Raw genomic sequence first — 16762 nt, 5'->3', positions numbered from 1 at the left:
GAAATAAATAGGGAGAGAGTGGGAGGCGGATAGAAGAGGGATAGAGGAGAGGATAGGTGGAGAGGAAACAAACAGGTCGAAGAGGCGGGGATGGAGCCAGTAAAGGTGAGTGTAGGTAGGGAGTTAGGAAGGGGATAGGTCAGTCCAGGGAGGACGGACAGGTCAAGGGGGCGGGATGAGGTTGGTCGGTAGGAGATGGAGGTGCGGCTTGAGGTGGGAGGAGGGGATAGGTGGGAGGAAGAACCGGTTAGGGAGGCAGGGACGAGCTGGACTGGTTTTGGGATGCAGTGGGGGGAGGGGAGATTTTGAAACTTGTGAAATCCACATTGATACCATTGGGCTGCAGGGTTCCCAAGCGGAATATGAGTTGCTGTTCCTGCAACCTTTGGGTGGCATCGTTGTGGCACTGCAGGAGGCCCAGGATGGACATGTCGTCTGAGGAATGGGAGTGGGAGTTGAAATGGTTCGCGACTGGGAGGTGCAGTTGTTTGTTGCGAACCGAGCGTAGGTGTTCTGCAAAGCGGTCCCCGAGTCTCCACTTGGTTTCCCCGATGTAGAGGAAGCCACACCAGGTACAGCGGATGCAGTATACCACATTGGCAGATCTGCTTGATGTGGAAAGTCTTCTTGGGGCCTGGGATGGGGGTGAGGGAGGAAGTATGGGGGCAGGTGTAGCACTTCCTGCGGTTGCAGGGAAAAGTGCCGGGTGTGGTGGAGCTGGAGGGGAGTGTGGAGCGGACAAGGGAGTCACGGAGAGAGTTGTCCCTCCGGAAAGCAGATAAGGGTGGGGAGGGAAAGATGTCTTTGGTGGTGGGGTCGGATTGCAGATGGCGGAAGTGTCGGAGGATGATGCGTTGGATCCGGAGGTTGGTGGGGTGGTACGTGAGGACGAGGGGGATTCTTTTTTGGTTTTTATTGCGTGGATCTGTTTTGCAGGGGTAAGAGTGGTACTGTTCTTTAGGTGTGAAGGAGCAGAATGTATATGTACATAATTCATTAAAAGTGGCAGGACAGGTAGAGCAAGTGTGACTAAAGCACACAGTACCTACAGCCTCTCTGCTCCTATGATGCTGCTTGGCCTGCTGTGTTCATCCAGCCCTGCACCTTGTTGTCACAGTACCTAGACTTTACTAATAGTGGCATAAAGGATATGAGCTAGAGCTCACCTTGAGTATAGTGTCATACTTTAATAAAGATGTGAACGCATTGCAGAGAGTGCCAAAGGAGATAACAACAATAGCTTTAGGAATGAGAGAACACAGTGTGGAGCTGGAGGAACACAGCAGGCCAGGCAGCATCAGAGGAGCAGGAAAGCTGTGCTGTGTTCCTCCAGCTCGGCACGATGTTATCTCCGAGTAGCTTTAGGAATGAGAAGTGTCAGTTCTGAGGATAAATTGGAGAAGTTGTTTTCTCAGACAAGAGGAGATCTGATCTAAGTTTTAAAAATTATAAGAGGTCTGTACAGAGTAGACAGGGAGAAACTGTTCCCACTTACAAGAGGTTCGAGAACCAGAGGTCTCAGTTTTTAAAAACCGAACGAATTGCAGATGCTGTACTGAGCTTTTCCAGCAACTTCTGTTTTTGTTCCTAATTTACAGCATCTGCAATTCGTTCGGTTTTTAAAAACTGAGACCTCTGGTTTTCGAACCTCTTGTAAGTGGGAACAGTTTCTCCCTGTCTACTCTGTACAGACCTCTTATAATTTTTAAAACTTAGATCAGATCTCCTCTTGTCTGAGAAAACAACTTCTCCAATTTATCCTCATACACGGAAAAGCTCAGTAAGTCTGGCAGTATCGTGAGGAAGTGCCACTGAACCTGAAACGTCAACTCTGATTCTTCTTGCACAGATGCCAGACCTGCTGAGCTTTTCCAGCATCTTGTTTTTGACTCAGTTTTTAAACCTTTTTCACACAACGAATAGTCGGGGTCTGGAATGCAATGGCAGGAATTTTCGTGGGGGGAGGTCAAATTGGGAGATATTCAAGAGGAGAATAGATGATTGCTTCTTTTTAAATAATGAATAGGGTCGCAGGGGAAAGCAGGAGATTGACACTAAGTCAAAATGCTGAGAGAGCTGGTAGAGACATAATGGGCCAATGGCTGCCTTTTGCATCATAACAATTCTTCTGTGGTTCTATAATGTGTGTCATATTTGGCTTTTGAGTGGCAGCTTGCTGCCACCAACTGATTCCTACTGAGAAGAGGTGTGATTGTCTCAAACAATATGCATGATATTGTATGATAGCAACTAGGTAAAAGTAACAATGTCAAAGATGTTAATGTAAGACTAAGCAGACCAAAGGGTACACAGGTCTTGGAGCTGTTCTGTCTTATCCCTACCCAAGCCAGTGTGATATCACCAGACTGGGAGGAGCTTAATGCAGTCTCCAACTTTGTTCCTTTCAGAATCATTACCTTACACAGTATGCGTGAGTAATGAGGCAGTGTGGGGGAAGATTGAGAATTTTAAACAGAGCTTGGGCTGTATTTCAGCTGTTCTAGTGGCAAGTCTGAAAGATGAGATTTGAAAGACCATACTTCAAATTGATCCCCTCAGTTATTTAGTTACATGGACTGTCAGGATTGCAAACAGAGCTTGAAGGAGCACAAAGAAATATGCCTTAATTTAATCCCTTGTTTAAAATTGAGGTCAGCAATTTGAATCTACCGTCTCAAGGTCACTGTACACCAGTTTGGTCTCTGGTATTGTCTGAAATAATAGGTTTTACAAGTTAGCAGCAATGAAAATTATTTAGCAAAGGACAAAAGTATGGAACTGACAAGCCTGACCCAAGGCAAGTGAACACAAGGAAAAATGTTGCTTCAGAGGTTGGAATGGAATAGACTCCGAGAGTCGATTTGGGGACAAGCACTATGAAAGGGAAGCTGGCTCCACAAATGTTCAGAGGATAAAAACAAATTTCATGTTCCCTTTCAGTCAAGCAGGAAAAATAATTTAAATGATAATATGGAGTCACATCCTGCCTGTTTGTTGACAGAGAAAATGTTGATTTGGGAAATAAGAAGTATTGATAGTTCCGTTCTTGCAGATTCACAATATTAATGGCTATATTAACTTGCAAGCCCCAAGTACCAGCACAGTGACGGCTTGGGGTCCTTTCTATGTGCTAGTCAGGGCTCAGTGCCTATTTAGAGGGGATGCTTTCCAAATGTAGTATAAACTGGGTACATTATGCTTTGTGCAAATGGTAGTTTTTTTGATTAGATGGTGACTTAGCTACTGACTGCTAAAGGGACGACTGTAAGCTGTAGAAAGGGCAGTGCATTAAACTTGTTTCAGTTTGTAACCAGAAGTGCTTTGCCTGGCTCCTACTGAAGTCTGCTACCTCTACAAGCTCAGCACTCCGCCCCACCACCACCCTAAAGGTTAATTCAGTATTTGAAATGTTCGAACTTTCCAGATTCCTGATTGACCACGGTTCAGTAGTTGTGTGCGGTTGAAGCTGAGTGAACGTTGGGCCAGTTAAGTGTTGCAGATGTGCTCCAATTTGCCAGTTTCAGGTACTAGATAAATTTCACCTCCTTAGTGCCCCTTAAAACAGGATTAACCAAGAAAGACTTGTGCACACACAGAACCTTTTAGAATCAAAACATTTCATAGCCAACGAAGCATGTTTTGAAGTGCAACCACTGTCGCAACACAGGAGAAATAACAGCCAATTGATGCTCAGCAAACTCATACAAAATTTCCATTTGCATTATGACTAGATAACTTTTTTTAAATGATATTAGCCAAAATGTAGGTACCATTCTTTCCTATCCTTCAAAAAAACTGCCATGGGACCTTTCTATTCACCAGAACAGGCAGATTGATTTAATATCTCAACTAAAAGATGGCACCTTTGATACTGCAATGCTCCCTTCCAATGGGTATCAGCTTTGACCTTTGTGTTCAAGATCTAGAGCAAAGCTTAAACCAGAATTTTGTGACTTAGGCTCCAGTATGACTAAGCCCTGGCCAGCAGGTATTTAGCTTTTGGGGAAAGAAGTGCAATCCACAATCTATGGGAAAACATGATATAAAAATCTGAACCAACTAGCGGATACAGGCTGCTTGGTATCTGATTTGACTTTTTGTTTGAAGGACCTGGCCACCTGGGTGGAAGGGGCACCGGAAGGAGTTGTGGTGGTGTCATTTGGTGCTGGAGTCAAATATCTTTCTGATAACCTGACAGAAAAACTAGCAGCTGCTTTTGCTCGGTTACCACAGAAAGTCCTCTGGAGGTAAGTACAACAAACTTTGCTAAACTGTTAGCAAAATTTTTTAAAAGCATATTTTTAAAAAGTTGAGGTATAAATTTCATAAGTATTGATATTAATAACAAACTTCAAATGACCAGGTGGAATACTGGTATTGGACTTTGGCACACCTGTTTTATTAACTGCATCTCCCTTGCAAGGTTTGCTACCAAGACGGACAAACTGGAAACATCATCACTTCTAAGTTCTCCCAGTCACATACCATACTTGAATATATAGCTCTGTTTCAGTATTGCTGTACTGTTACACTGAAATTCCTTATCAAAGGTCATTAGCACAAGGCCTTCAGCAATCCAAGAACCAGTCGTGTGCCCTTTTTGGGGATTTTTTATGTTGAAGAAACCTTTCAAATATGGAACAGGAGCAGGTTGTTGAACATCTCAGCCTGCCACACCAACTGGATAATGTTCCTCCATACCTCCTTCCCGGTGTAGCTCTGCTTGTCCTGATACTCCCACCTCCAATTGTTTTAGGACTCTCAGCTTTGTTGGGGAAATACAACATCCTTTCACGGGATGAGGGCGTCACTAGCCAGGCAGCATTTATTACCCTAATTGTCCAGAGGGCAGTTAAGAGTCAACCATACTGCTATGGATCTGGAGTGACCTGTAGGCCAGACCAGGTAAGGATGGCGGTTTCCTTCCCTAAAGGACATCAGTGATCCAGATGGGTTTTTCTGATGAGTCCAGACTTTAGACAACTGTGAAAACCTGCTTCCTGTTTTCCCTCCTAAACACCTGCTGTAATTTTTGATGTTCCATTGTCCCCTGCTTCCCAGGTTCCCTAAGAAAATAGTTTGTCTACCCTAAACATTTTAAACATCTCAATCAATCAGCTCGTCCCTCAAACTTTCTACACGTGAGGGATTGCAGGCCCTTCAAGCCCAAAATCTCTTGCCATCAGCTCACAGTTGAGGTACAGTCTGACCAAAGCAATGTGCTGTTCCAGCATTGTGTTGTTTACAGCAGCATTTAAAAATCTTTGAGTTACAGCTGGTGGAAGCCACAGCAGAGTTGTGGAAACTATGGTTCTGGTGTGATTCCAGTTGACTTTAAGGGCAGAGGTCACTTGCTCACATTGGAGGAAGGAAAATTTAAAAAGACCATTAAAACTGGATTGCCTTGCCACTTTCCAGACCACCTGTTCATCTTCTCAAATCAGTCTGGTGTTTTGGATCTCTCATTCTCTTTCAAATAACTGAATACATAGTTTAGTGTCCTTTCTGGCAATTTGATTTTTTTTTTCCCCCATGAGTTAGAGAAGGTATAACAACAGTAACTGCACGAGATCAAATACAGTCTTTTCAATCCTTAGGTTTTTTGGGAGAAGGCCAAGTTCCTTGGGGAACAATACAAAGTTGATGGAGTGGATACCGCAGAATGACTTGTTGGGTATGTGTCAGCAGTCTTGAAGCAATACTGTAGTACAGGTTTAAGTTTAAAACATTTTTAAAAATTGGGAGAAAATCAAATATTTTAGCAAGACTGGATCAGAAATGATTACGGATGAATTTTGAAACAGTTCACTGAAACCTAAAACAAAAACAAATTGCTGGAAAAGCTCAGCAGGTCTGGCAGCATCTGTGGAGACCAGTCAGAGTTAATGTTTCAGGTCGAGTGACCCTTCCTCAGAACACTAAAACCTAAAACTTACAGACCTCATAAGGGACAGGCATCAAGTCTTTATCTCTTTCCCCTCAGCTCCCCCCACACAAATATCCTTATTTTTAAAATGCTAACTGGGTGCAAGAACCCCCTGACTATCAGAAATCAATCAATCAATCAGTCAGTTGCCTCAAGGCCAGGAACTGAAGTTTGAAAGCAGATATAATAAAACTGATGTGCCAAGTAGGCACTGAGCTAATTGCTGGAAGAGAGTCAAACTAAGGTCTTCCCTTAATGGGGGCAAATCACTACAATATTGATTTTATTAACTTGAAGTTTATTTTAGGTCATCCAAACGTAAAGGCATTTTTAAGCCATGGAGGTTTGAATGGCATCTACGAGTCCATTTACCATGGTGTGCCAGTGGTAGGAATTCCATTCTTTGGAGACCACTATGACATCATGACAAGAGTTCATGCTAAAGGAATGGGGATTTTTCTATCTTGGAAAACTATGACTAAAGAGGATATTTATCAAGCTATTATCACAGTGACCACGGATTCAAGGTAAGAAACAAATATCACAGAATAGCATGGTACAGAAAGTAGCCACGCAGCCCAAGCAGCCTGTGCTAGCTCTTCTGGGCAATCCAGTTAGCTTGACTGTATCCGAGAAAGCCCTTCGAATTAATGGATTCACTATTTGTATGATAGTAGTTTATGTGAATGTACTGAAACACCTTGTTGATATAGTGCTGCTAAACTAATAACGTACCAAGATACATTTCCAAAACATTATAAAGCACAAATTGATAGTAGAAGAAGACAGAGATTATAGGACAGATGACCAAAGGCTTGATGATCAAAGTAGTAAGATTGAGGGCACAAGCTTTGAGGCAGTAATAGTCGCTGTGAAGCTCCATTCCCCCTCCTCTTGCTCTCCTAAATCTTCAACCCCACCCTCCTACCTCTCACTTTTTACTGAGGGGTCAAAACAATTTTCGTCACAATGGATAAAAACTGAAAGAACTGTGGATGCTGTAAATCAGGAACAAAAACAAAGTTGCTGGAAAAGCACAGCAGGTCTGGAAGCATCTGTGAAGGAGAAAAGAGTTAACGTTTCAGGTCCGCTGACCCTTCCTCAGAAGGGTCCTGAGGAAGGGTCACCGGACCCGAAACGTTAACTCTGTTTTTTCCTTCACAGATGTTGCCAGACCTGCCGAGCTTTTCCAGCAACTTTGTTTTTGATTCTTCACAATGGGATCACCGAGGCAAAAAACTCTGTTCCAATGAGTGTCTTAAAGAAAGTTGTTGAGGTAGAAAGGTGAAGAGGTTTAAGGTGGGATATTCCAGAGTTCTAATCCACTGCACCTGAAGGCAAGGACACAACTAGTAGACTGGTTAAAATCAAGGATGTTCAAGAGGCCAGAATTAGAGGTGTGTTGATCTGTGTATTGAGAGACTGATGATTACAGAGGACAGTGTGGTCAGGGGGTGAGTTTGTAAACATGGTCTTAGAGGATCAGCACATGTAGGAGCCACTGTAGACCAGAGAGTACAAGGATGATTACTGAATGGTGGACTTTGAGTTAAAACACAGGTAGCAGAACTTTGGAACAGTTTCAGGTTTATGGAGGGCAGAAATTTGACAACTCCAGCACACTTGACTGACCAATTAGGGTGACAACAAAGGCACAGATAAGGGAGTCTACAGCTAAATTTCAATATTACAAATTTTAAAAAAAATTGGTTAATGAAATGAGTTTGCTCTAATTTCCAGGTACAAGGAGCAAGCGATGTATTTATCCAGATTGCATCATGACCAGCCTCTCCACCCAGTGAACCGCACGGTCTACTGGCTGGACTATGTTCTACGGCACAATGGAGCAGCACATCTGCGCCCCAGCATGTATGACATGTTCTTCTACCAGTATTACATGCTTGATGTGATCGCTGTGTTTATTGTGTGTACAATATTACTTGGTTACTGTTTACTGAAAATGGTGAAGAAACTGAAAGGAAGTGTTTTGCCAAAGGCTAAGAGCAGTCATACTCAGAATGGCATTCAAAACAGAAAGACAGCATCAGAAAGCAAAAAGCGAAAATAATGTCACCGTTCCTATCGGGTTACTATGGGGAACTCTTACCTCACTGGGTTTTTTTACACTTGAAACTTAGTTGCAGAAGTATTTTAGTAACTGAAAAGTAATGTGAGGTTTTAAGCCATAAATGTGATTTCTACTGACATTTTTTATATATGTAATAAAGATCTATCTTTATAATTCTGTGTGGATTTGTGTGTATAGTAGAGATTTATACAGACAGTATAATAATAGCTAAAATAAATGGGTATGTGTTTACTTGGAATTCCAGCATAAAGTACCATTCCTCATGTTGCTTTGTCCAAATCCTTGGAGCTTATTGTCATCACAGCTTTACACGCTTAGAGAAGGCACTGGTTACTTTTCTCCTGAACCTATGTCTGGGTTCAATAAGAATTACTAAAGGTATAATGAGGTGGCTAGATCACCTCCCTAAAGGACATTAATGAACTGGATTTACAAGTCTACAGTTTTCATGATTATTTTTCTGGTATCAAGCCACAGTTTATACGATAAATTACTGAATTTGGTTTCTATGGTGGAATTTGAACACCTAATGTTGGTGTTTTCACACCAGGATCATGTCATGTCCCAAAAATATATCTAGTTTTGCCTTTTTGCATGTAAAATTAATTTACAATCTCAACCAGACTAGTTTATGTAAATCTGAATTACACCTACCTTCAGGAGAGCAGAAAACAGGTGTGAAACAGAAAAAAAAAGTCCACTGCAAGTAATCTACATTGCTTAATGGACAGCTACTTTGGAGGAAGGGAAACTACAGGACTTAGTTTTGATAGAATTCACTGAAAATTGCTGCAAAATTGACACAATCTCTATGTGATGGAAAGGTATCACTATAATGAGTTCCCCAACAATAAGTCTGAAAATCACTGTTACAAGGTTTCTTAAATGTATCCATTCCCTAATCTGGAGATGGTGCACTAATTAATGATGGCTTACTTCAATCAAATCTTGCTTCTATACACCAAACAATACCACTTTACCAAGCAGAATGATCACTTCATAGCTGAAAGTTTGTTACTTTTTTGCTCCCTTTGAATCTGTGACTGGTCTGTTTTGACTAGTGGAGAGAAAATGTTTTGTATTTGGCAGAGCCTATTAAAAGGGTAGGTATTAGCAAATGTCATGTTTTGTTTTCTTGCTAGTGCACTTATACACAGCGAGAATCATTATTTAAAATCACACTTCATGGTGGTGAAGCTGAGGAACAAATGGAGAGATCCTTAAAAATCAGAAGTATAATTCAAATGTCTAACATTATGTGAAATAATGATCCAAATTTTATCCAGCAAATTTAACAGGACAAGTGTAATGGTCAAGCAATTCAGAAGTCTTGGCGATTAATCCAGTGAAGCAGTGCTCCACTCCATGACAAATTAAACGCAGTTTAAAATCTGAGAATTTGAAAAGATTGATTCTGTAAAAATGTAACTCATTCACTGGTTTAGAGAATCTAATTTGCCATTGTTGCCTGATCTGCCTTTTATGCTGTTCCAGTGCTGCCACACTATGACTGACTCTTAACTGCCCTCTAACATGCCTTAAAATATTCACCTCAGGAAGTTCACGAATTCACACAGAAAGCTCAAAGCCACCACTCATTAATCGTTCCAAATTTGCCAGCAAAACCTAGACCAAATGAGCATGTTAACCTTCAGTAGAATCAAATACTTTTTGCAAAACATGGGTGCACTTATTACAGAATTAAAATTTGATTCTATAATTAAACTTCAATTAATTCTGCCTTCTTGCGAGAAATTTTGGTGTAGGGAGGGAAGCAAAATATTAAACAGGTAAAATTATGGACTTGAAAATGAATTAATTGTGTTGGAGGAAACTAGACAGTACCTTCTGCATCTTGAAATTTGAAGATAATCTGCTACAGAAGTAAGAGAAAGTATATATTTTCCAGCTTCTTTTCCCCATCACTGAGATAGGTTTATGAGAATAAAATTAGTACGACTCTCCCACCGAGAATTACATACATGTACATTAGGCTTCCATGACAATGGATTTGGTTTTAATGTCCACCACTATTTTTCCTCCACTCTCTTAAAAATCAACGTGCACAACTCCAGAAAATATGATTGGAACACAGCCTGAAATGGATACTTCAGTACAAATTTAATCCATTGTGAGATTCAAGTTTGGCAACTGGGGATGGGAAGAGGAAGGAGAGGGAGGAAAAAGAGAAAAAAAAGTTAAAGTAAATGACTTCCGATGAGACTTTCTTGTAGACAACTTGTGCCACGAGCAATGCCCTGCCTCCTTCTAAACAGGATTGACAACACATTTATTAATGTCCACATTAATAGAATTTAATATTCTGGACAAAGAGATGTTTATTTTGTTTCTGCAGTGGTAAATCCATTGTGTTGCAATTCCAAAAGGATACTTTTCCAATTACAGCAATTCAAAATATCCATTGTCTTTTTTGCTTTGAGACAGGAAAACCTAATTATGTGACCAGCATTTCCCAATATAATCTTTTAAACTCTGGCCAAACTCAAAGCAAAGGTTAAGTTGGATGCACTGTTGTTCCAGTCCAGTAACAACACAGAATAGTTGTAACATCTTCAACGTATAATTCCTTTACTATGTTAAACTTGATGGATTACTTCCACACAAGTTAGCATCATAATCTGTCCAGATTCCAACCATAGAAATTTAAAATAAAACACTTATGCTTATTTACTAATTAATTCTTCGACTCTCAGTCCAATCAAGTTATCAATCCTTGATAACCTGAAGATTTAAACTTATAAATACCATTACTAAACACTCATTCCTATGGAAAAGCCACAGTCATGATTTAAAATAAATTTCTTTGACAGTGAAAACAAGTATGTTTTAGCAGCCTTTCATAAAATATAACCTTTCACCAGGTTGCATCTTATACTGCAACATTTCGGTGTTGCGTGATGTTCATTTTGGTCTGTACTCTCAACAGAGCAACAGTTGCAGGAAATTCCCTCCTGTAAGTATTCCGAAACAAACTGAACAGGATTCCATCATCCAGTCATAATAAAACTCTGTAGTTCAAAGCAGTCCATGCATATCCTGCTACGTAACAATTGGGATATGGAATTCAGTATTGTCAAATATCAATGGTCTCTTCGGTGGGTCTGGGTCCTTGTCAGCTTTGTGAAGAAGTTTGAAAAGTCCTGTTCCTATGTTCATTGGGATTCCCATAATAATACACTCTGACACACCTTTAGAGACAAAGGGAAAAAACCAGTGAGTAGGAGGTTGTTAGGTACACAGAAAGACCAATGAAAATCAGTAGCAACTGAAGTAATAGGCACAATGCTAATCAATAAAATCAAGCTCCAAAACCACAGCCCTAACTTACCACACACAGAATCCTTCTGTCCAAAGTACGCAGCATCAAAGAGATGATCTGCAGTTTTCTCAAATGAGGCCAACATCAGAACACTTTCTTTCATTTTTGCCAAGCCAAACCGGGTTATTCCCAATACTTCTCCCTGCAGAGTTAAGGATGGTACAAGAAACATGCATTTAATCAAATCTCAAATAGTTTTCAACTTAATTTTGGTTTGACATACAGAAACAAATATTAAAAATCACAGAAACAAAACATCTCTACAAATTGTTTTAAAAATGCTACCATTTTAGTTTTGGGTGCGGGGGTCCGGATGAGCGGGCATTAAATAAACACCAATAAGGCAAAATGGAATGACTTTAAAATGAATTTTAAAGGACGAAAAAAGGTTATTTCTCTTCTGAAGATTTATTTGTCACCTTGTACTGCTTTAAGACAAAACTGGCACATTCCTAAAATTGACTTTTCCATTGCGATGCTTGAATGTGCATCGCCAAACACCTGTTTGTGGCAGGCAGAAGCTGAGGTCTAACCCATTGATGTCTTCCTAATCATAGACAATACACTTAAACTGCCTTTGTTGCTCTTAGCAATTCCAGGAGCAGACAGGGGACCTCAAACAACAGTTACTGGCTCAGAGTGGGAACACTATTCTTCAGTGAATGCTTCTTGTTCTGAGAGTTTCAGGATCTAACCTTGTACGTCATCAGGTCTGATAAAAGCATAACATGTCTTCTGTCAATGCTCATCCCGTGATTTTTCATTGTATATTGGATCTCATGGATGATAGTGGATCGAGCACCTTCGATGCCCAATGTCTTCTCTACCTGTGGACAATTTCAAATCAGAAGCTTAAAAAAAAAAAGGCAAGATTTCCACTTTTCAAAACACTTCAAGCAATCTGCTAGCTAGAAAACCCGACAGGGGTCTAGACATGGTCCACTACCAAGCAGCAATTAAAGCTCTCATAGAGAATGGAAAGTAATGAAAGACCTCTCCCACCAGGACTGTAGCCTAGAATTAAACACAGTCAGACCCGACTGCAGTAGTACTGTGTTCCAGTGTTAGACAGTGACAGACCTGCCCCCGCCAGTACTATACAGTGACAGCCCTGTCACCACTAGTACGGTACACCAATGTTCTATGGCCACAGACCTCTCTCTATTAGTGACAACTGTGATGAAATCTATGACTTTTTTGGCTTTGAAGGTTGGTTACAGGAGTGGAAGGCAGTAATAATTTTATTCAAGATGCAATGGAAAAAACAACCTATATACACATCCACACACACATGAATATCTTATACAAAACATAGCCATTAGCTGTAGAGAGGATATGTGGGCTGCATTGCTCCTGCAATCTGCAAGACAAGTTGACCATTACAAACTGGATCATAAATGAGAAAAATAACTACCTTAACCCTGAATTCTAAACAAGGCTTTCATGTCTATTACTCTACCATGTGAACCATTCCAAGTGTATATCTATCTCTTTACATGAAGCTTTTCTGAAATTTATTGCAAAATTTCCTATTACTGCTTCAAACCATGTGTCCTTGTTTTCATACTCAAGCCTTCCACCTCAGAGGTAGGGACACTGTGCAACGAGAGACCTTTGTATCCTAACATACCCTTAAATATGACTCTAGATGAACCTAATTAATGTCATTTAAACAAGTAGGGCCCTTTCAATATTCCTTTGAGGATAAATCCTGTTCTGATTACACCAGCATTTCTTCACAACTCATATCTATGATGTTAGGGATCATCCTTATGTGTCGTGATTGAGATTTGAGATCCAAAATTGAACACTGTGCTCAAGGTTTAATTTGACCAAATCAACTTTTCCATTTTTTGACTTTTTAAAAATTAACATTTTTGCAGATATATTTAGGATTACTTTGAACTGACATAATGTAACTAAAATATTCTTGGTTGCTACCTGATGATGATGCGAATGTTAAATACTAAATTTTACAATAATTTTCTCAATCGCTTCTGTTGCATTATTCACTATTTCTGCATCGCTCATAACCTACTTTTGTGACATCTAGTTTCAAACAGTTGAATTTTATCTAGCACTGGTCTGCCTAACACCCGCAACACACATTGTCCAAAATGCTCTCTGGCCTGATTGAATGTCAGAAAGGTTCTCTACACGAGATAAAACAGATCCCACAAACATTTTGGACACAGCTTTGCACAGTTAACAGTGTCATTTGCAGAGGCTTTAACTAACATTTGCATTGTATATGTGCAACATTAAAATATAGTATTAATGTATCTAAGAAATATGAGAAGAGAAGTAGATTACCTCGTAAGTGTTGTTTGACGTTGTACGTGTTCCTTTGACACCATGAGTTGCCATTACAGCACGCAAATTGTCACCTTCCACCAATAGTTTGTACTTCTCCTTTCCACCTTGCTCATCAACATGAATAACTGCTCTGGCGACTTCTGGAATACCTTGGACAACAATCTGAAACATTTCGACCTTGTTAGCTGAACTCTGTGCTGTGTTATAAATTATGAATATACAAATACTGAAAATACTTTCCTCTAACGATTCCAGCGTGTTTAAACACAAAATGTAACCAAATAACAGCCACATTTTTTTCACTTTAAATCAAGCATTTTTACAGTTCAGAAAGATGCTATTGAGCCCATCACATTTGTGCCAGCTTTCAGCAGCAATGTTTCACTGATTGTTGACTAACATTACATCTCCTCGTGCTGACTGCTTTGGTTCCATCTGAAAGTGGTGCAACACCACTGAGTCTTTTTAACCTCCATCATCTTCTACTTAGCTGTTTTAGTTCATGTTACAGCAAGATACACTTCACTCATACTTACAAATTAGCTGTTCTCCTCTTTGAATTTGGTTTTATGTAGGCAATAAAGGAGCTACATCCAAAAAGTTAACATCTATTCCCTTTGCAGAAACATGCTGTCCATTTCTAACTATCTCACCTTACTCATATCACTAACTATGTAAATAACAGCAAAGTACTATAGATGTGAGAGATCTGAAATCTGAGTTTGGAAGAAGATTCATACTGGACTCAAAGTTAAATTTGTTTCTCTCCCAACAAACACTATCAGACTTGCTGAGTTTCTGCAGTAGTTTTTATTTCACTGGCTGATGCTCTGTCTTTCAATTCTCCTTACCTTTGGCAGTTCCTCTTTTAGATACTGAAGAACATAGTACATCGAACTTTTGCTATTCTCTCGAGGTGTGACACACATGACTGCTTCACCGTGAACTGCAACGTCACCTGGTTTGACTCGTAGTTTTGACGTGCAAATGGAGTATTTCACAGTTTCTGCATTCACCTTGAAGTTAGGATATCAGAATAAAATTACTCTTAGTTATTTTCTCTAGGAAGGAAGAGGAAGGAGAAAGTTTTCTGAAAGGTGGAGGCAACTCCAGATCATTCCCTCTTTACCTCTAGTCTCAGAAGTCGGATTCTTTCTAGGGAAAGCTTAACAAGAATGAAGCAGTCATCGGGCAGAAAAACTTCTTCAATATATTCTGAAACCTGCAAGATTAGTAAATTAGAATAATTTTGGCTGATTAAAATGAGTTACATCTAGTTGTTTATTTTATTTTCTTATTAATTTCTTTGCTTTTTCCAAGGTTAATGCAAACCTTCAATTAACTAAGTCAGTTCCGCTGAAGAGCTACTTTCACTTTTAATAGTCTCCCCAGTTTAGATAGCTGTCTTCATCACTGCATTATTCTCAGCTTTCCTGTTTACACACAACTGCTGTTTCAAAACATAAGTATCTTATATTTAGCATAATGAAGGTTCCTTAGGGGCTTCAGAGGAGTGTTATAAAGCAGAACACTGAACCACATAAAGCAATATTAAAGTAAATGGTCAAAAGCTAGGTTTAAAGAGGTAGGTTTTGTGGATTCTTTTGTGGGTTCTTAAAGGAGAAAAAGCACAAAGATTTAGAGATTTAATTTTGTAATTTAGGGCTTAGCCAGCTGAAGGCATGCTGCCAATGGTGAAGCATTGAGTCAGGGGATGCTCATGTGGCTAGAATTAGACAAATACAGATTTCTGGGAGAGTTGTAGAGGTAGAGAGGATTCCAAAGATATGGAGAGGAAGTGCAATGTGGGACTTAAAAGCAAAGGACAGAATTTTAAAATTGAATGGTGCTCTACCAGGAATCAAAATTTCGTCAGCAAGTGCAGAGGTGATAAGTGCAAATCTGGATATGAATTCACCCAAATCTCTTCCACTCAAGTTGGAGAGGTGTACGATGTGATGGGTCAACCAGAAACCTGGTGGAATAATTTGAAGGCAATAAAGATATGCATGAGGTATTCAGCAATAGGTGAGCTAAGGCAGGAGTGGGTTACGTGATGTTTTTGAGGCAGAAATAAGGTGTTTGTTGGCCTTGTATGGGGTTAGAAGCTCACCTCAAGGTCAAATGTGACACCAAGATTCTGACCAGTCTGGCTTGCTCTCAGACTGTTGCCACGTTACTGTGAATATTCTGCTTTGTTTGCAGTACATTAAATAACAATCCTTGCAACACAACTTTTAAACTTGGCATAAATTAAGTTTATTTTCACAGCTGACTGTACAATATTGTGTTGGGTTTACTGAACACAACGCAGTGCCAACAGATATCATCTAAATAATTTACTTCTAAGCCATCGACAGTTCTGGGTCACTCTAGGATCTTTAAAACAACCCAATACTGTAATGAAGTTACTCAGATATCAGAAGTATGGACTTTGAAGGAATGGCAACCTTTGAAATAAAATTTGCACAAAGGCTTTGAACCATCATTCAAGCTTGTGAAAATTGACCCAGTTACATCACAGATACAACTAGTTCAACTTTTGCTGGGGCTTTTATCCATGCAGCTGACAGATGATATCTTGAGACACCTCTCTTATTGTTGACCTGGTAGCCTAATTAAAACTTAACCAGACAGAACATCACTGGTACTTTAGTATTGAGGATAGCATTTGACAGTGCACTGCAAGGACAGGCTTTGATTGATGAAGTTGATTTCTGTCATCATTCTGGGCATCGAGTTTCTTTGATGTTTAGAATAAAGTCATGGGAGGTCAAATCCCTTTCATTTTAACAAACCTTAACTGAATGACTAAATAAGGACACTGTAATCTTCTTACTTTTCATCAATGGTGCAATGACCAGGTAGATCATGCTTATGGCATTTTAGTAGGCAGATAGTTCTTTTTGGTGTATATTAATGTGGCCACCATTAAGGGCATCAAAAGATCACCTAAAAAGCCTGGTGTTTGATTTCAGTTCTATAATTTTACAGAAATAAATGTATGATTCCAAACCAACTGCTGCACGCACCAGGCAACAGTGCAATTGAATGACAATTTAACATGAATAGTGTGTGCTTTCAATTGAAT

General features: G+C 39.8%; 3 protein-coding genes across 3 annotated transcripts in view; 1 reads left to right on the top strand and 2 right to left on the bottom strand.

Annotated features, from left to right (window-relative positions):
* The window catches only part of LOC109928089 (2-hydroxyacylsphingosine 1-beta-galactosyltransferase-like), a 24539-nt gene extending 16371 nt beyond the window's left edge, over nucleotides 1–8168 (top strand). The window contains exons 2-5 of the mRNA XM_048616247.1: nucleotides 4108–4247; nucleotides 5598–5674; nucleotides 6234–6453; nucleotides 7667–8168. Of these exons, the coding sequence (XP_048472204.1) occupies nucleotides 5644–5674; nucleotides 6234–6453; nucleotides 7667–7994 (579 nt within the window). The 5' untranslated portion in view covers nucleotides 4108–4247; nucleotides 5598–5643 and the 3' untranslated portion in view covers nucleotides 7995–8168. The remainder of the gene's footprint in view (nucleotides 1–4107; nucleotides 4248–5597; nucleotides 5675–6233; nucleotides 6454–7666) is intronic.
* The window catches only part of zcchc24 (zinc finger, CCHC domain containing 24), a 534935-nt gene that overhangs the window by 120797 nt on the left and 397376 nt on the right, over nucleotides 1–16762 (bottom strand). The window lies entirely within an intron of this gene.
* The window catches only part of polr3a (polymerase (RNA) III (DNA directed) polypeptide A), a 55052-nt gene continuing 48624 nt past the window's right edge, over nucleotides 10335–16762 (bottom strand). The window contains exons 26-31 of the mRNA XM_020528092.2: nucleotides 14801–14893; nucleotides 14523–14687; nucleotides 13669–13833; nucleotides 12051–12182; nucleotides 11365–11497; nucleotides 10335–11224 (exon numbers count right to left, since the gene is read on the bottom strand). Coding sequence (XP_020383681.1) covers nucleotides 11076–11224; nucleotides 11365–11497; nucleotides 12051–12182; nucleotides 13669–13833; nucleotides 14523–14687; nucleotides 14801–14893 — 837 coding nt within the window. The 3' untranslated portion in view covers nucleotides 10335–11075. The remainder of the gene's footprint in view (nucleotides 11225–11364; nucleotides 11498–12050; nucleotides 12183–13668; nucleotides 13834–14522; nucleotides 14688–14800; nucleotides 14894–16762) is intronic.

The sequence above is a fragment of the Rhincodon typus genome, chromosome 34 (genome assembly GCF_021869965.1).
Source record: "Rhincodon typus isolate 14 chromosome 34, sRhiTyp1.1, whole genome shotgun sequence".
In the NCBI taxonomy this organism is placed as follows: Eukaryota; Metazoa; Chordata; class Chondrichthyes; order Orectolobiformes; family Rhincodontidae; genus Rhincodon; species Rhincodon typus.
Note: the sequence above shows the minus strand (reverse complement) of the source record. Positions and strands in the feature narration are given on the sequence as shown.